The sequence below is a fragment of the Gigantopelta aegis genome, chromosome 6 (genome assembly GCF_016097555.1).
Source record: "Gigantopelta aegis isolate Gae_Host chromosome 6, Gae_host_genome, whole genome shotgun sequence".
NCBI lineage: Eukaryota > Metazoa > Mollusca > Gastropoda > Neomphalida > Peltospiridae > Gigantopelta > Gigantopelta aegis.
Window position 1 is genome coordinate 10,052,511 of NC_054704.1, and position 20,465 is coordinate 10,072,975.

The 20,465-nt window shown below is 37.0% G+C and overlaps 2 protein-coding genes across 4 annotated transcripts in view; one reads left to right on the forward strand and one right to left on the reverse strand.

Annotated features, from left to right (window-relative positions):
* LOC121376176 (exocyst complex component 1-like) overlaps positions 1–4,179 on the reverse strand; it is an 87,331-nt gene extending 83,152 nt beyond the window's left edge. Inside the window, exon 1 of one of the 2 annotated variants that reach the window (XM_041503988.1) lies at positions 4,041–4,179. The gene's annotated coding sequence lies outside the window, so the exon portion shown is untranslated. The remainder of the gene's footprint in view (positions 1–4,040) is intronic. The other variant, XM_041503989.1, reaches the window with a different exon arrangement.
* Positions 4,180–6,644: 2,465 nt separating this feature from the next.
* Positions 6,645–20,024, forward strand: LOC121376178 (transcription factor IIIA-like). Of its 2 annotated transcripts, none has more exons than XM_041503993.1 (9): positions 6,645–6,759; positions 9,848–9,969; positions 11,845–11,935; positions 12,394–12,482; positions 12,988–13,061; positions 13,541–13,627; positions 14,242–14,465; positions 16,162–16,215; positions 18,576–20,024. In XM_041503993.1, the coding sequence occupies exons 1-9, from the start codon at positions 6,679–6,681 to the stop codon at positions 19,233–19,235; spliced, it is 1,482 nt and encodes a 493-aa protein (XP_041359927.1). In that variant the 5' UTR covers positions 6,645–6,678; the 3' UTR covers positions 19,236–20,024. The 2 variants fall into 2 exon arrangements, with proteins under 2 accessions (XP_041359927.1, XP_041359926.1); XM_041503992.1 differs by lacking the exon at positions 6,645–6,759 and adding an exon at positions 6,900–8,420.
* The last annotated feature ends 441 nt before the right edge of the window (positions 20,025–20,465 follow it).

Genomic DNA, 20,465 nt, shown 5'->3' on the forward strand with positions numbered 1-20,465 from the left:
GTAAACCAAGTGCACATATTCACTAACTGCATCCTCTTACCTGTCAAACCCAGTGTAACAATCCAGTATACTAAGCAGCTCCCCAGCCATTAATCACATCACAAGAAAACTATATTTTCTCGCATTAGTTTCCGTATTTTGGACAACCAAATGGGTCGATAACTCTAGTCTGAGGCCTGATCATGTAGCTTCATTCTTTCATTTTCTATGTTGATTAATGGTTTGAGAAGATTCTGTGAGGTAGGAAGTAGAGTTCTGGTTCTTCTGTTGAAGAATCATTGTACAGGACTTGTTCCTGTCGCCTGGGTAGGAGTGTTGCGGTAGTTCAGCAATGCAAGAAACTGGTCTTGTTTTTTGTTCTTTCTCAGGAGAGATTTGGCAGTCTTGACAGCAGACTCTGCTTTTCCATTAGTTCTGCTGTTGTAGGGACTAGTAGTTCGATGTTCAAAATCCCATTCTTTGGAGACGTTTGCGAATGATGTAGAGATGAACTGAGGTCCATTGTCACTTACAACGATGCAGGGACAACCATAGCGAGCAAAGTGCAATTTCAGTTTTCTAATGACTGTTGATGATTTTGTGTTCTCGAGTTTGTCAATTTCCCAGTAATTGCTTAAGTAATCTACAGTAAGTCTTTTCCATCATGCTCGAATAGATCTATACCAATTTTCTCCCACTGACGAGAAGGGAGTTCATGGCTCATAAGTGTCTCTTTTGGTTGTGAGGTCTCAAATGTACGGCAGGTTTCACAAGTCGAGATGTAATGCTTAATGTCAGCAGACATGCGGGCCAAAATAAGCATTCTCTGGCTCTTTTCAGACATCCTTCAATTCCAGCATGGGAAGAGTGGACTGCAGTTTTCATTTCTGGACGCATAGTAAAAGGCACAACAACTCGTTCACCTTTGAAAATTAGACCATCTTGAATAGACATCTCATCACGGAAACTGTAGTATGGTGTAAGTTCAGCAGCTAAATTTTGTTTGTCATCAGGCCATCCATGTACAATTACAGACTTCAGCTTCTGAAGAGAATCATCTTTGTCAGTCTATGTCGAGTCTTTCATCTCTGATTGGAAGGAAACTCACCATATTCACATGTTCAAAGTCTTCTTGCATATTTTGTGAGGTTATCAGGTAAGCTCTGGAGAGGGTGTCAGCGAGGTACATCTCCTTACCCCTCTTATATCTGACAGTAATGTTATAGCCTTGAATACGTAGCATCATACCTTGCAGACATCTTGGGGCTGCAGAAAGAGGTTTCTATAGAATTGCTTCCAAAGGCTTGTGGTCACTTTCAATATTTGTGTGTCGACCAAATGTATACTGGTGGAATTTCTCCAAGGAGAACACAATAGCCAACATTTCTTTTTCTATTTGCGCATATCGGGTTTCTGTCTCTGTCAAGGCACGACTGGCATAAGCAATTGGTTGGCCGACTGGCATAAGCAATTGGTTGGCCATCTTGCATCAAGACAGCACCCAATCCTTTCTGGCTAGCATCACACTGAATAGTAAGTTCACGCTCAGGGTTATAGTACACCAGAACAGGAGCTTCAGTTACAAGTTTCTGGACAGCTTTGAAGGCTTCATCATGAGTAGATGTCCAGTTCCATACCACATCAGCACGAGTCAGTTTTCTGATAGGTTCAAGAACATCAGATAGCTTAGGCAAGAACTTTGCCAGGTAGTTTACAAAACCACAGAAACTCTGGACATCTTCAACGTTTTCAGGTTTCTTCATCTTTAGGATAGCATCAACTTTCTCGGGATCAATCTTCAGGCCTTCACTGGTTATCTTGTGACCCAGAAAAGTTGTTTCATTTTTTCGGATTTCAGCTTTATCTTTATTCAGCTTCATTCCAACAGATCGACATCTGTTGAGCAAAGCAGCGAGATTCTTGTCATGGTCTTCTGTAGCAGATTCTAGGTCTTCACCAGATCCATAGACAATGACATCATCAGACACACCGATCACCCCATCAAGACTTGCAGTACAGCATTCAGACGTTTCTGAAAGTTCTGAGCTCACAGAGGTTCCAAAGGGCAGCTTTTTCCATCGATACTGGCCAAATGGTGTCTGGAATGTAGTAAGAAGACTAGATTCTTCATCTAAAAGTTCATGCCAGTAAGCGGAGCTTAGATCAAGTTTTGAGAAAACTTGCATTTGCTAGCTTAGGCAAGATGTCATCCATTTTATGTAGAGGATAGCATTCACGTTTTAGAGCCTTATTCAACGGACGAGGATCAAGACAGATCCGAAGATCACCTGATTTCTTTGTAGCAACTACCAAAGAATTCAATCGAGTACTTCTTCCTAGTCTTTGGATTGCGGAGAGTTATTCTTGTCTTCCCTTTTGGCTGTAGAACTGTCTTGTTCCACATATGAAGTGACGTCTTGCACGAGATAAGAGTAGAAGTATCTTTGATATACTTTTCAGGAATGACGTTCACAGATGCACCAGTCAATCTGGAATGTGACAGGTTTCTCGTTGATCAGCATCTCTGCCTTAATTATCTTCTGTTGTCTGTCTGTTACTGAGAGAAGTTGTTCAGAATCAGAATCAGAATTAATCCGAATATTCTCCAGCAGATGGATATTCTTACGTTCTCGTTTCATAGGACATTTCTCTGCGAAATGATTCTTCTTTTTACACATTTTGCACGTTTTTCCCCAAGCAGGGCAAAGTGATTTCTTAAAAGGATGAGTTTTCCCGCAGAACTTGCATTTGGGCTTTAACTTTCCTCCTGATGAATGACTTGTGATTGCATGGGCAGACATTTCTTCACATCCAATGGATCGCAGTTGAGATGATGTAGCTTCAGCACACCGTCAGATATCAATACATGCAGTGAGGTTTAGACCAGATTCTTGAAGCATACGTTTTCTTGTAGCATTGTCAGTGATACCAAGAACGATGCGGTCTCTCATTAGAAAGTATCTCATACATTCACAAAAATTGCAAGTCTTTGACAGTGTGCGCAGTGCAGCAACGTAGTCTTCAAGAGGTTCTGCATACTTTGGTTTCGACTGTTAAACACATAGCATTCATATGTCTCATTAATCTTTCCCACAAAATGAGCATCAAAACCATCAATAATATCTTGCAGTGTGTGTAGATCTGGAAGGCACATTCCATTATACAGAGTCAATGCTTCTGGTCCAATAGTGTGTAGGAATAAAGCTCGTTGATATTCAGCTGTTTGACTATCTAGCTTTGCCACAATAGTATAGTTCTGCCACATCTGTTTAAAAATGTTCCACTCATCACCACCCCGTTCAACGTTCAATGGCGGTGGCGGATTAACTAGCAGGTAAATGTGGACCCACTCGGTCTTCCATACTTTTGTTTTACGTTCAGTGCTTAACGTTTCTCAGTTAGAAGTTGTCAGTGAAATTACAGTTCGTAATAGAGCAGTACTACTTATGAATGCAGGAATAATAATATATGTAATGTTATTAGTAGCAACACTGTCAAACACTTCGTTTTCTCCACTTACGAATTCAAGCAGACGATCGCCACACACAGTGACACGTAACCAAAACGGCGTACTACGATTATAAAGTTCGAACGTGGCAACCACGAAAGTTCGAGAAATGTGCTGGGTGAGTGCAAGAATGTTGTATATACAAAATTCCCATTTTGAGAAAACGAGCATTAAAAAATAATATCGCTGGGTCAGTGCAAAAATGTAGTATCTACAAAATGTTGATAAATAAGGTCTTAATTTTCACAATGTAATGGACCCTATATGTTCCAGAGCAAAAATGTTGTATGTTCATATAACAGGTCTGGTTGCTTAATTTGAAGTCAGCTAAACTGTTGTAAATGTATTGTAGTTGACTCGGAGCGAAAGTGTTGTAAGTGTTATATCAGTGTATGCTGCTTCAGATTTTGGAGGAAACTATCAAAAGAAGAATACAAAAAGTCATGGCTTCCGCGATTATTTTATTATTTTTTAATGCTCGTTTTCTCAAAATTGGAATTTTGTATATACAACATTCTTGCACTCACCCAGCGGATGTGCACAGAGTACTCACAGACACGGGAGAAGCGTACACAATAAAGCAGTAGAAGAAGAACATTTTAGAGTAACTTTCACCGCTGCTACCATGTTTAAGTTCCTTTGAACTTCAAAGAATAAAAGAAGACGGTCAAAAGTTATCAACCTTTACTGCGCACTAGTGGAAAAATCAACAAGACCGGAAGTACGTCATAGACGTGTGTTACCAACTATGGTAGACCGAATGTATCATAACAAAGATGCAAACAATATGTGCCAAAAACAACAAAATAATAATACATGTAATAAATATAGGCCTACATTTTGTGGCTCGGGTTTACTGACTATACCTTTTCGTAGTTCATTTGAAATGTATATGTTTAAGAACCTGCTTAAGAATGCGTGACCTGTTTAATTATTAATCAGTTGTGTTTATGTATATAATATAGCATCTTAGAATCAGGGGCCTGGATAACACACACGCACGCACGCACACAGTCCAGGACCGTAGCTAAGCGGAAAATATTATAGAAACTTAAAGAAAATTCTTTTCTTAACAGTTTAAGAAGTTTTAGACTATTAACTACTCAGTTCCTCTCCCCCCCCCCCCCAGACGCGGACCCAGGGGGTCGAGGGGGTCTGAACCCCCCCCCCCCCCCCCCCCCCGCTCGTGACCAACAAGCAGGATTTTGATAACGGGCATATACTTCAAATCCATCTAAAGCTATCTTCAAATATGAAAATGTCCTATCGAGGGGGCCCTTCAAAGGCTCAAGACTGCCCCCCCCCTCCTAAAATTCCTGGATCCGCCCCTGCCCCCCCCACCATCAAAAAATCCTAGCTACGGCCGTGGACACACACACACACACACACACACACACAATATTAATCTCTTTTTATTTAATAAAAATGCGATAAATGCATCACCACCTTGTCTTAAATATACTGTTAACAATAAGTATAGTGAATATTCCATTTCAAATATCAATAATTATAGAATGAAATGAGATATAAAACTCAAAACAAGTGAACAATGTGCGTTAATGTTCCCACTCAAAGAGCATGAAAAAAACGCACCGATTGTTTTGATCGCGAAGAACGTGACGTGACGTTCCACGTGCGAAGGGTGTGATTTGAAATTGGACACAGATTGTGTGTACGTTGTGGGCACACTGTGGCAATATTCTGTCTTGTTTGTTACTGGAACACTAAATCATAACCTTGCTGTAACATTCTTTACAACATTGTGTAACTTTTAAACCATTAGAAAGAAAAAAGAAAGATTTTATTTAACGACGCACTCAACACATTATTTTACGGTGATATGGCGTCTTTAAACTATTCGAAGAAGTTTACTCACTGAGCGCTGACCTAATTAAATTCAATGGTTAAGTAACGTTTTAACGCTGCTTTTTCACTGTCAACACCATTTTTATTTTAATAAAACGGCGATCGCGAGCCAGTTCGCTCAGAATATGGAACTTTAACCATTTTTCTACCCGAAAATAGTTTTGTTATATTTTTCTGATTGATTTTTCCACCGTCATTTTTCCTATTTTTAAATCGTTTAAATTTCATTCCTAATGGAAAAGCTTGAGGATTCCCTGCTAAAATCGGAGACTCTAAGGGATTTCCCGTGTCAAGCATTTTGACGGGAGGCGGTTTCATCCCAGTTCGCTAGCCAATTAATGCCTGAGATACTTGCCGAGCTATCAGTGATTGGTGCAGATTATAATCCGTCATTTTTCAATTGAAAAAAGTGAAGTTTACGAACTTTCTTACTTTCGGCGCATGCGCACTCCATATGTCTGCTGTTGCGAACTTAGTGAAAAAGTCAAAGTTTGTAAACAAATGTATCAATTTGTCGATTTTATGGGGTCTTATGACTTTGGGATTGATTGTAGATTATGCTAAATGTGTAATATTTGTCATTTTTGTCTTAGTAGGGGTTTTTTCCTTTATTATTTTAGTTTGGATCGAAGTTTTGGAAATAACAAAAACAATATTTTTTTTCTGTGAATTTAAATAAAATTATTTCAAAAATTAAAAAAAAATTTGCGAAAGAAAACAATAATTTTTAGACAATTTTCGATTTTTGAGCAATTTTCCACGGTAATTTTCATAACCATAGCAACCATAAACTTCAATTAAAATTACTATGTTGTAGACATATCTTACAATTTAAGGTGCTTGTGTTTTGAAGTTTTTTGACGAAAACGCGATATTTGACATTTTGTGTGAAATTCTTGAAACTCAACCCTCCTAAATTGACAAATTTTAATACGTTGTATGAATTCTTTATTATCGCAAAGGAGTAAAGATATACTATTATACTATAAATTTCGTTAAAAACAAAACCGTTTTTTTTTTCTTGATTATTTTAGTTTGGGTCGACATATAGTCAAAAAAGGAAAAAAGTTTTGGAAATTTTAAAAAATAACTATTGTTTATTTTAATTTAAATTAAATTATTTCAAAAATTAAAAAAATAGGAGCGAATTTTTTTGTTTTTTAGAAGTAAAGTTATTGCTGAAAATGTAGGTGCCGATTGCCGTGACGCGAACGATAGTGAAGTGTGTGCAAGAGTCGGGTGAACTCTTAATTATTTCAGTTTGCATGTCAGTCTGAAAGAAAGAACAAACTAATTGTAAACTGAAATAAACAAAATAAAACATTATGTACAGATTAAAATGCCCCGTTACACAAACAATCAACTCCGAGTGTCAACGTGCAGCAGTATTGTCCTGTAGTGCACAGGTAAATATTGTATGATTACACCCCTTCTCTGTAATGGTCTAGTCCGGCTCGGTCACAGACAGTCGGATAACTAGTCTATATTTAGACGGATGCGCGTCATAAATGATTTTTTAATATAAAAATAGACCGCCACGCCAGCAAACTTCTTCTAATGAATGCGACGTCTCCAACGTCAGGAACGTCTCAGGGCTGTAGGCATGCTCCAAGTTGGCACCACCCAGCGAATTGTGGCCCGTAGTCTTAATGTGTCAACATCAATTAGCCGATTGTGGGCCCGATAGAGACAAACCAGAAATGTCGATGATCGTCCCAGGTCAGGACGACCAAGGGCCACAACTCCGGTTCAGGACCGCTTCATTAGGACTTACACGTTGAAGAATCGAAGTCAGTCAACGAAATAAATTGCAAGAGAACTCTATGTTACAACTGGCGTTACAGTGTCTGGTCAGACTATTCGTAACAGATTGCATAGAAGTAACATCTACGCTGTCGACGCTACCCACATTTGACTGCCAGACGTCAGTGCTGTACACATCGTAGACATTGGGCTAACAGGCGTTGGCCTCGGGTAATGTTTTCAGACGAGTCCAGATACACACTAGACTTCCATGATCGAAGACAGCGTGTCTGGCGACGTCCCAACGAACGCTACGCCAACGTCAACGTTCGTCCTCATGACCCATTTGGACATGGTCCGACTGCCAGAACCCAGCTGCATATTGTTCTTGGGAGGGTCACTGAGCAGTACCACCGTAACAACATCCTTGCACCGATCGTTGTGCCTTTCACACGTCAGACTGGATGCCATTTTTTTTCTGGACACCCGTGCTCACCGGAGTCTGTTGGTCACTAAGTATCTGCAGCAACAGAACATCAGTGGCATTCACCACACTACCGTGGCCAGCCCTAAGCCCAGACTTTTCACCCATTGAGCACATGTGGGACATCATCGGATGACGTCTCCGAGAACGTCAACGTCAGACAATCAACTTTGCTGAATTAGGTGCCACTCTCCAACAAGAATGGGACAGGATCCCTCAAAATTTTATTGGACGTTTAATCAGGAGTATGCCACGTCGAATTAATGCGTGCTTGGCAAACCGCAGATCTTTTACCCGTTTTACTAGTGCAAATATTGAAAACGTCAAATTAACAAGAACCATCACTGTTGCCTATCTGTGTCTCTTCCGGACCTACATCAATATCCTGGCTATAATCCAGTTTATTTTTTTACCAATTTGCAATAAATGACTACATCTCAGTTATATTGTGTTATATTTGAATATCCCGTGTATTTTGAACATTAACTAATATTTGTTTTGGTTTTCTGTCGTGTCATGATCATGATGTGTATGTGTTCTAACAGCGATAAAACGGGGACACACACACGCATGCACGGACGCGCGCGTGCGCACATAAACCCATACATACCGTACCCAGCACAGACTAGCCACCGCGTAGGAGCTCTCAAATAATGGAGGAAATAAGAATCAACCGTGGCTGTCAAAGATGTGAATTAGTTCCCTTGTCAACGTGGTGTCATGGCAGAAGAAGTGAATTCACGTGGAGGAACTCTCTATATTTGTTCTTTTTCTGGCTGCTCTAAATCATATAAGAAACAAAGCCGGTTAAGAGAACATTTTCGTACTCACACTGGAGAGGTAACTTCAGCATTTGGTGGTTTTGATTTATCACTAAGGTCTCGCTACACAGATGGCATCATCTGTCATTCGCCCATTGAACGTTTCAATGAAACCCATGTTAAATTGCCAACATCAAATGAAGATTGCCAATAGCACTAACAACATACACCACTGCGAACATACATTATATAAGCATTTATTTTCACTCCAAAATTGAGAATATTTCTGTCTCAGTTCTTTGCTATATGACCGCATCTGGCTGTAATGTCGGTCCGAACAAGTGGTTCATTAACCGATTCACTCCGGCTGTCTCTTACACTATACACTCATGTCCCAAAAGGTCAATGCACACTATTACAAAATACAGCCAGAAGGCTTACCATTAAACATACATATTGTTTTAATTCTTCATCATTTTCTAAGGTCGACAACAGTCACTTTTCGCACCCTTGTTTTGGGTTTGTACACAATAAATATAGCATATCTTACCGTAATTTCACTTGAAATCCATATTTTGTAAAAGATACAATTTTTTAATCACAAGATTTTCTTCAAACACATTCAGATGCATTAGTAATGTTCAAACAAAATATTTTCAATAGTAAGTTTGCATTTGAATTTTTCCAGCATTCTTAAAACGGAAATGTCATGTACGGTTAGTACGGAAATGTATGGTTATTGAAAGGCGATTCAAAGTGATGTCATTGGAATACTGACGTAATTCAAATTAAAAATTAGCTATATTATTACAATGCTTCACCACATTAAAATAAAAACTGGTCCACTAACCTTGACCCCTGTAAAATTTCTATAACAAGCAGACAACGTTGTTTACAGGTTGGTATTTTGTTATTTTTCATAATTCTGGACAAAATATTAATTTTAAGTTTCAGAAGAAGTAAGAAATAAAAAGTACCTTTTATCAAATATATCATATCAAAAAATTACTGTTGGATATGTTTTATTTACTGTGTACAAAGCCAAAACAAGTGTGCGAAAAGTGACTGTCATCGACCTTAGAAGTGAATATGTGAACAATAACTTGTGTCACAATTAGGAACTACTAGTATAGTGGACCGTGATGAATGAACTCTCACCCGGACGTGATCTGTGTAGCGAGCAATCAAAAACGTCATTGTGGTACTTTAATAAAACAAACCATTTATGTGGACTAGATAAAATATTGGCGGACAAGTACATTTCTAGATGTATTTGTCTGGTTATTTCTATCACTGACAAACTTGATAGTTTTAAAATATATCACTACGATAGAATGCAAATCTGTACATAGTCTGTACAGTAAAAAGACAATATGCAGTTGATAGTTTTGGTAATGAGCAGTTGTAATTTTGGCATTGTTAAAAACCGTCTGGTGTATATACATGTGTTATACATTTTGTTCAAAGAGTAACTGTTTCTGTTAAATGTTATTGTCTTTGTTTCAGAGGCCCTACCTCTGTACGGAACTAGGATGTGGCAAGTCGTACGCCCGAGCTGCCCATCTCACTCGCCATCAACAACTGTCCCACCCAGGTTCAGAGGAGCTGGAGACCCTGCAGAGTTACACGTGAGATTTCAACTATACAGAAACCCCTTGGGACCAAGTAAAAAGTCTGGTTTTAAGGGGTGTCCAATTTAGAGAGGGTCTGCTCAGTACTGATAATGATATTTCAAAAAGGAACCGTGAAAAACATCTGGTTTAGAATGAGTCCAACAGGGCTTCTAGAATTTTTATAAAATCCACTAGCCATGGGATCAGTGATTTAAAAAAATTACTTGCCATGATTAAAAATTCACTAGCCCTACTTTACTTTAAGTTAATACAGTTTTACTAATTAATAGTAATAATCGGATATGTCATCTGAAGATGGAGATAGAGTTTAAAAAACTAACATTGGGTGGTGGTTGGGGCAGGATATATTTGTTAAAAAATAGACTTAACTGCAGCATTTGACTCTTTTTTTTAACTAGTCATTTGGCATGGCAATAGTAGTTATTTACTAGCCCAATTTTGAATATCACTAGCCATGGGAGTGGGGCTACCATAATCTAGAAGCCCTGGTCTTGAGGGATTTCACTGCATATTCTTACAGATAAACTATATTTATTTTGCCGATAACTATTTTTATGTTAACTAATTATATAGTGTATACTCTTTTACAAATGCACTGTTTTTGGTTTTAGATATCATATTATCAACTATATTAATTTTGTTTTCACAGATGTAGGGATCCACTTTTAAAAAATGTATGGCATTGGGAGTGTTGCTTAAACTTTAATAATAAAAATTAATGCACTAAGTTAAACAATTCCTTGAAAAAACTGACACCAAGGCAACTTATTTTTTTATCAAAAATTAGTTCACCATATGGCCTATGCAATTTTCTGAATACCCATCTCATTTTGTTTTTTAAAAATTATTATGCAAACCATAAATTATGTGATAAATATTTTTTTGCTTTTATATTCAGTTTATAATTTATTTTTCGTTTGTTTTTGGGAAGTGTTTTCACTGGCTGAAAATTAGAGGCAGTAAACCAGTCAAAATCTCCCCCAGAAAATGGAAAACCTGACTACAATTTTATGTAATGACACACTTTTTTTAGACATGGAAAGAGGAAACCTGCTACCATCAACATGGGCAACAAGACAACTTTTGTAAGCACCATTCCACAGACAGGACAGTACATACCACAACCTTTGTGCAGCACTGGCTGGAATGAGAAATGGGCCCATGGACAACATGATTACTTTCCCTTTTTGTATAAGCAGTGAATTTCAAAACAAAACTAGTTGTTTGTAATGGTTTCTTCAGCAGAATAAGCAACCGATCTCAACAACAGATAATTACTTATTGCTAATTAACTCTGTGCTTGAAGCAACATATCCAAAGATCAGTCAAAAATAGACAACACCCTTTCTGATCACCAGTTAATTATTTTGGCATAACTTTGGTGCAATATTTTTTTATTATGCAAGGCAGTTAAATATTACACTACTGTGTTACTAGTGTGCTAATTTAGGCTGCTGACAATATTGGTTAAATTGTGTAGAATCACATCACAAAATGCCATAAGCCTTTGGAACAGAATGAAGGAGATGAGCCTAAATCTCACCTTAGTTAAAATTAAGGGTCGAATTTATGAAGCTTGTTTTTACAATGCATGTAAGAAAAACTGACGTCGTAAATTGCTCTAAGATTCTCATTTTATGATTTCAATATTTACTAAATATATATGAGCTGGAAGTTTGCAGCTCTCTGAATTGTTGTTGACAGAAGTTGTAATAGAAGTAAAATCAATTTACACTTTTTATTCCAGATGGTCAATGAAACAATGATATGATACAAGGAGTGATATATATACTCAATATGGAAGGTATGGGAAGGGCACAATGACAGTGTGGCAGTCACACAATATATATAGTGTTCTTCTTTCTACAGGTGTTCTCATGAAGGATGTGGCCAGTTGTTTACATTCCCCCACAACTTGAAGAGACACATAAAACGTGTTCACACCAACAAAGTGTATCAGGTTAGATCATTATTTACACATTTATTAACACAGAGAGTAGGATAATGACAGTCTGGTTGAAAAACACTTGTTTAAACATGACATTTTATAGATTTTTTAATGTTGGCTTTAACATATTTTACTAACATTTGTAGAAGTACTGAAACAACTGAAAAACAACTGGAAAAAATGCATGGAATTACATTTTATGTCTAACCTCACAAAAGTACTTTTGTTCCATTCTACTAATTTAATGGTATATACAGGGGTGGGAATTCTCTTCAGATCAGCTGTTTTCCTCTCATAGAATATTACGTTTCCTCGCATTTGAATCATCCTTTCCTCCAAAATGTGTCAGATGGCACAGATTTTAACCTAGGATTTCAAGAGTTTTTGGGACCCCTCTAGATTTCCTCTTTTGTTTTACAGTTCGCCAATTTCCACCCCTATATATAAAATGTACTGTTGCTGATTTTCAGTGTTCATTCAGTGGATGTGACAAGAGCTTCCGGAAACATCACCAGCTGAAGGCTCATCAGTTTGAACACACTAGTGTCGACCCGTATGTGTAAGTCCGTTTGAATACAATGATATAATAATAAGCCGTTATTTTTAAGTCCGTTTGAACACACATGGTTAGACTTATCAGGGCTAGGCTGCACATTTAGCAGGAATCCATGTTCCACAAATTACGGATTTGGGGTCAGAAGTTGAAAATTATGAGATGAAATCCCAAAATATCTACAATACAGTAAAATCCTTAAAAATATTTCCTGTTTATTTTTGTATTATTTTTGTTTGATTAGTGATAGTGTCAGATTGGGACCCAGATAACACTACCTTCCAGTCATGTTTTAGGCATATGACTCTATATATATTATTAAATATGGATATTTATTTAATGAAATTAAAAGTAAATTTTGAACAGTTAAAGTAAATATACAAATTGACTTGTCTTGTAATTCTGTCATACTAACACACTCCCATGGAAATAAGACTAAGAAATTTCACTTGCTGAATTATAGGATCATTTTGTATATATTTAACTGTTATTTGGATGATCTTTCTTGTAGTTGTTCAGAGGATGGCTGTGGAAAACGTTTTTCTGTGCTTAGTAAATTTCGACGACATCAGAAGATTCATCAAGGTAAGTCAATGAAATGTTCAGAGCTATACCAGAAATTACTGTTTAGAGCTATGCCAGAAATTACTATCAGTTGCATAAGATGATTAAATAATTTGTGATGACTTGTGAGGAATATTTGAAATTAACAACCACCCACTGTGTATTGTGGTGGTGGGGGGTACTTTTATGGGGGGGGGGGATACTTGTACTAAGTTGTAGAGTACATCCCAAGTTTTCAGACTATGATCGTTTATGTTGGTAAACAAAGAATTTTGAAACCTTATTGTTGTTTTACATAGCTAAGCATCAGTATTGATATAACCTTTGTGCTGTAGTTAATGCAGTTGTATCTTTTTATGGATTTAGCAATATATTGCCCTCAAGTTGCTTTGGTAACTAATTCTTTGTGTACATCTACTTGGAGAATAAAACTGAAGATGGGGTTTCGTTTATTATAATATGAATATTTTAAGTTAAAAGTTCTGGACAATTTGTTTCAGATTTTACCTGTAATGTTGACGGCTGTTCATTCAAGGTGAAGAAGTGGACCTTACTGAGGAAGCACAAAGCGGTTGAGCACGGTCCATGTAAGAATAAATATTCATTCAACTTGACCAGACTTCAAACTAATGGAATTTTTCATGTTGTTGGTTTTCAAGTTTTAAAAACAATTGGTGAATTTTATTTTAATTTGGCAAAATAATTTCATGTGATAATTGATATTTTAATAGACAATAAATGGGTATCTGCCATTTTTTTTTTTTTTTAGCTCAGCCATGTACATGTGTATTTGTAAGACATACTTTTAACCTGACATCTGTAGTTATAAATGTGCTGGGGTGTTATTAAAGAAACATTAATTTTCTGCTTTTCCTCTTTTAATGAATTTCAAGTTTGAAAGTTTAGACTGTAGAGAGGGTCCAGGGCATGTCCTAAATTTAACTTGTGGAACAGTCATGATGGTGGTGTTCTTGTATTTAGAAATGATCTTTTAAAATCTAATGTATTTTTGTTAGTTAATCAGTTAGTATATATATGGTAATCATATTATGTATTAATTAAAATATATGTGTAACATGGGTTTTTAACATATCCCAATTGGGAATTAAAACAAAATAAAATTAAATTATAATGGTTTTATATTTCATGTATCAGGTATTTCAGCATGTTACTATAACAACACATGAATGAATACTTGCAGCTCACAAGTGTAGCCACTGTGAGAAGGTGTTCAAGCTGAAGTCGTGGCTGAAGTGTCACATGGTTGTTCATCAGGACATGCGGGAAGCATTCGAGTGTCCACGAGCCGACTGTGGCCGGGTGTACTTTAACGAACGCAACCTGGCGGCTCACCTCCGCACGTACCATGATGGTCTGCGCTTTCCATGTTCGGTTGAGGGCTGTGGACGAACTTTGTGCTCAAAGGTAATTTTTAATTTTATTTTCAAGTTGGCCAGAACTCTTCCCTATGGTATATCTCACTATTAATTTAGACTGGTCCAAACATCCCAGCAGCCAAAGAAATAGTTTCACCATTATGAAGCATGGCGCACCGTGAATTTAATTACTGTCGCTATTAGGGTATCCATGAGTACTTGGGCATGGGCCGAGTGTAGCAAGACTCGAGTCCGTTCACAGGACTTAAGTACCTTTGTAAGGAAAATCACTCTCATTTAATTATATTTTGTACAACATTTTGCCATATTATGCTTGCCGCCAATTACATTGTAGAACTTTAGACATGGAGGGAAAAGAAAAGCCGAATGTCACAGTGGGGTATTCAATATAATGGGCCAGTGTATCAGTGGCATGATTGGCATCCATGTTCAGCGTTGGAATTAAGATCCATAATGCTATTTTACTTTATTCCATAGTCTCATTATTATCTTGGGTCGGGTACTCTGGTCCGGGTCGAGTTTGACCCTCGGGTACTCGAGTCCAATATTTTGTATTTGTGGAGGCCCTAGTCGCTATGAGTTTATGAGTCGCTATGAAAAACCTCAGTCAATGACATCATTCCAGAACACACATGAAACGGTTCTTCCAGTAAGTCCTCTGCTACCTGTTTCAGTCACATGACAGCATCTTCTGTTTTGTTTTATCCTTTCCTCATTGAGTCCAATCTTTTTCTTTTGATTTTAACCAGGTTTTGTTCATTTACTTCTTCTCACTTCTTTACACAATGTGCAGCTTCTCAAACCCTGTCTCCGCTGTCCATTACCCCTCATACTGAAATCATCTAACCTTTCGTACTGTTGAAGGAAGATAAATGTAATTGTGACTCTTGGTCTACAAATTAAAAGGTTGGGTTTTTTAGGGTTTTTTAATCCCACTGCCCTCTCTTCTTTTTCTCCTTTGAATTCCATCTCATTGCTTCCAGATCTGGCAAGTCCTATCTTTCAACTTCTTTTGCTGTCCACCTCCTCATCTCAGTCCTGGTCTCTTCAACTGCGACAGGTGCTTGTCTCTTGTGGCTATCCGTGTTACACACCTGTCATTTCCCATCAGCTTTTAGCTGTGGGCTTAATCTGACCATTTCGGGGAGTGTTCAGTAGTTACTTCTGGCATTGTAAAGAGGCATTTGTAACTACCTACTATGCTCCCCTACTACCGGCGGTCGTTGGGTCAAACCAGCTTTATTAGCAGCAGAGGACGAGGATGCCAGGTGGGTGTAGGGAAGTACAGTGGTGCTTCCACTGCTTGCCTGTTGTTCTGTTGTTAGAACCCTCACATGAAGTGCTTGGTGTCGATAAATCAGCTACCTTGGTGGTCTCATTTGGGGCTTTTTTCCTTGTCTCAAACAGAACCCCATGACAGGTATATCAAAGACCATGGTATTTGCTGTCCTGTTTGTGGGAAAGTGCATATAAAAAATCCCTTGCTGTTAATGAAAAAAAATGTAGTGAGTTTCTTTTAAGTCTATATGTTAGAATTATCAAATGTTTTGTCATCCAAAACCCAATGATTAATAATTCAATGTGCTCTAGTAGTGTCGTTAAACTAAACAAACTTTAAGTTTTTGGTAAGTTAACATATAAAAGACAATGTTTATATATGTGAAAAATACAGCTTACCAAATCTGTATTAGATTTAATTTAATCTGTTATTTGCCATCTTTCAGAGTAAGCTACATCAACATCTGAAGCTGCACAACCCCAACAAACCACTGCCCAAGGTTGGTATGGTTGTCTTAAACATTAGTCAGTGATAGACATTAACATAAAGGTTATTTAGGTCTTGTTCCCACCTGGTTATTGAAATAACACACACACATGCATGTTTATGTTTTATTCCCCAAAATACGCTACTTGTAAATTAAAGTCAGTACCAAGATCAACCGGTAAAGTTTAGATTTCTAAAATTGTTTTTCATTTCACAAACTATTTCGATGATAGTTATTATGGTTAATATGGTATTATAATGGTTATTATCCAGTAACAGTCTTGGCAAAAGATATGAAAGGGAAATGATGAATACATATTTTATTTGGTATGTGTACATTCTTGAGAAAGTTTTCTTCCCTCTTCCACCTCTATTTAAGATCCACTTTGATGGTATGTATCTTTCATCTTCTTTTGCATTGTAGCTACACCACTTTTTAACTAAAATACATGGCTGTTAACTGTCCGTCGTGAGACGGATTTCCGTCGTCAGAGAAATTGTGGAAATAATTTGTTCAGTCATTTTTTTTTTTTTTAATCAGAATCACTTAGGCCATTTTCGGTTTCCGTAATGTCAGCCCGATCACTTCGGCCATTTCCTTTGCCCCACTGACCCCCCTTTAGGTACCCATCGGATGGGTATAATCTACCATACATTTAGGGGCCGGTGATCATTCCCCATATGTAAATTCCCAATCCAATATCAAACCTTTTCCCAATTACGACCCAACGGTTTCCCACTAAAGATTCCCAAAGTTGCTCTCATCGTGGACACTTGGACTCATAAAAATGTTTACAAATTTAGGTAATAGTATATTTTTAAAAAACTGACATCGAAAAAGTTTTCTTTTGGTTTTCCGAATCTGATCTGGATATGTAAATTAGGTGTATCTTGTTTTGATACAGTCTGTTCTGTCATAGTTTTTAGTAATAATGCCTATATTGTCTGATATAATACAATTTTGGTAGAAGAATACTACCTTTTGTTTTAATTCATACATTTGCGTTAACACATATTTGGGATCAATCACAACACGTCCAATCTGCTATTTACATAGTCCGAACGGACATAGAAAGTAAAGTATTGACTTAATGTGCACCCTGCACTGTCATTTGCTGTACTATTTTAAGCAGACGATCTTATTTTGTAAAAAGGTGTGTACATATGTTTCGTACTTTTTTTCTCCAAATATTTTATTATTTTATTATATTTTTTTAAAATCATTTTTGGTATGGTTTTTGTAATTAAAAACAAAAACAAAACGTTACTACAGTAGTTGTAAATTAAGTGAAAAAAGCCCTTTAATTTAAATGTGCTACTCACTCCCTTTGAAGTAATGGCCGTACCTGATGTCACATCATGTGACGAACAGCATGTGCGAGTTTGAACACTGTTACAATGTAATAGTTCTGCTGGGAGGTTATTAGATTGCATATTATAGATATTGAAACTTATTAAAGTTGATCCGGTCAAATATAACAGTTACTGACTAGCAGTATGTTACTTCTTTATTATTTACGATTGAATAATGGGTCATTCGAGAACTATGCAACGTGCACTGAGGAGAGTGGGAATTATGGGATGTGTGACAAAACGTAATTGGGGGGTGGGGGTGGTTATTGTGCAACGTAATGTTAATTCATAAAGTAAAATGCAACCAGTCATTGCCATTTTATGTTAACATATATGTATTACTAAAGATCCCAAAGTAAAATATGACCCGGTCACAAAACGTTACAAGGGGAGGGGGGTATTAAAACTGCAAGATTTTGCGTTACGTATTGTTAAATGGACATAAAGATCAACAAAGGACTATTCCACATTAGCGTATTGCAGTATCAGACATTGGCTTTTACCCCAATTTTTAACGACACCCTCCCATAATGAATTTGCAATAACACAAGGGCCACCCGATGTAAATGTATTTGAATATTTGATTTGCCGTCCATTAGCTGGCGGTCAAGCCTAAATAAATAATATCAGGTAATAATGCAAACTTTAAAAAAATGCCCGTAGCTTATGAAAGAACACCCCAACAAATGTCAGTCTAATAGGACTATTTCCATTAATATAGGTTCACTGCAGGACCCATCAAATTAATGTTTTTATTCAATAAAAAAAATAACAGGGTGTGGGATGGGAGAAATACATGTTTAAAGTCACAACATTTTACTTTTATTAACAGCCATGAAAATAGGTTCTTGTTTCTTGGGCCAGTTGTGTCACACATCTGCTAGGCTGTGGTTTTAGTCTTGGGTAAAACATTGATGCTGGATTAACTTAAGTTGATCAGTAATACTTCACTGTAACGGTTAGTTTTTTAGCGATTAGGTGGATCAGTAATAATTAACTGTTATATTTGTGGTTTTTTAGCGAAGGAAGAAGAAGTCCATTGCTGCAGTTGTTTCTGGGTACATTGCAAAGCGTGTAATTGGTGTCAATGATATTTATAAGTGTTCAGATTCTGAGGAGGATAAAATCTCTGTTGAACCCATGAAGCAAAGGGAAGTAACTCTTTCTACAACACCCAGTACAGTTACAAGCCATAGTACATACAATGACTATCTGGAACCTGATTCTAGTGAAACTGAAAGTGTCACATCTAGAGCTGTGGCAGATGTTTCCATGGTAACACATGATGATGTTTCCATGGTAATTCATGATGATGTTTCCATCAGTGAACATGGACAAGACATTAAATCAAGTTGTGATTCTAGTAAAAAGGATACTGTGTTGGAAGACACAGATAGCTCAGTGTCAACTAACAACTCGCTGTCGACTAACAACTTGTTAAATAAAGTGCACTTTGGAAAAACTTGTTTCTCTGATGATGAATCTGCAAGTAAAGACATTTCATTGCAAAGCTTCATCTCCACAACGTTTGACAGTGCCAGCATTAGACTTAAAAGTTATTCGGCTGCTGGTGGTCTAACAAAAGGGAACTACTCTATACATGCAGGTAGTGTTTGTTCTGCAGCAAGTCTTCCTGTTGGACAGATTCTTGAAAAATCATCAATTATTAACAAATCATGATGACAGTTGTTGAAACTTGTTTTGTTTTGTGGGATCAGAGACATTCATTAATACACTTCATTATGGTGACTGTGAATCAGGTTTATCGCCCTTTAATTGAGAAAATAGATGAATGAGTTCCACCTGTAAAGATGTTTAAAGAATTTATTTGTAAAGTGTTCACTTGAGTCACATGACAGGTATTTGTTAACATATAAACCTTTCATTCTTTTATTCTGCAATTCACCTAAACATTTTAGGGTGATAAACATTTTGACGAAAATATGTATGTTCAAATTTGCTGAACAAACATGCACAGATTAAGTGCAGTGAATCCCCTTTAAATCAGACATCATTGGGACCAAGAAAAAAAGTCTGGTTTATAGGGATATCTGTTAAGTACAGTGCTAATTTTTTAAAATGTCCAGTTTTTTGTTAGGGAATTCCGGGTTTGAGAAATTTCAGCGTACAAACATACAGACTTGAAAACCACTGTCATGTTGAACCTTAGATTAAATAACTTGAAATGCATTTCTGAATATTCTCAAATCTTCAGCAGCTGTTAATATGATTATAGCATTTAAAAGACATCGCTGTGCTCAGAAGTAACAAAAAACCTGTTATGCCATAATAATTAGTGCTATCTTTAGCCCTGAATTTGTTTATTACATGGATACTTAATGTTGTTAAAGACATTTCTTCTTGTGCAATATATTGTATTGTAGTGCATAAATACCAGAAATATATTGTTAAAGACATTTCTTCTTGTGCAATATATTGTATTGTAGTGCAATAAATACCAGAAATATATTTTCTTGGAGATTCCCATTTGGGATGTTGGTGTTAATGTCTGCTAGGTTAATTAAGCAGTGCAGAGAGGAAAGTTAGATGACTTGTTTTTGCATAAACCAGTTTGGGACGTAGCCCAGTGGTAAAGGGTTTGCCTGGTGTGAAGTCGGTCTAGGATCGATCCCCACTGTTGTGCCCATTGGGCTATTTCTTATTCCAGCCAGTGTACCATGACTGGTATATCAAAGGCAGTGGTATGTGCTATACTGTCTGTGGAATGGTGCATAAAAAAAATCCCTTGCTACTAATGGAAAAAAGGTTGCTTGTTTCCTCTCTAAGACTATATATGTCAAAATTACCAATTGTTTAACATCCAATAGCTGATGATTAATAAATCAGTGTACCCTAGTAGTAAACACACTTTAATTTTAAGTTTGTATAAACTGAAACAAGTGCAACAAG

Coding starts and splice junctions, on each gene's coding strand:
- LOC121376178 (XM_041503992.1), top strand. CDS start 8,301: ATGGCAGAAGAAGTGAATTCACGTGGAGGAACTCTCTATATTTGTTCT. Junction 9,970..11,844: donor GAGACCCTGCAGAGTTACAC/GTGAGATTTCAA, acceptor TTCTTTCTACAG/GTGTTCTCATGAAGGATGTG. Junction 16,216..18,575: donor CCAACAAACCACTGCCCAAG/GTTGGTATGGTT, acceptor GTGGTTTTTTAG/CGAAGGAAGAAGAAGTCCAT.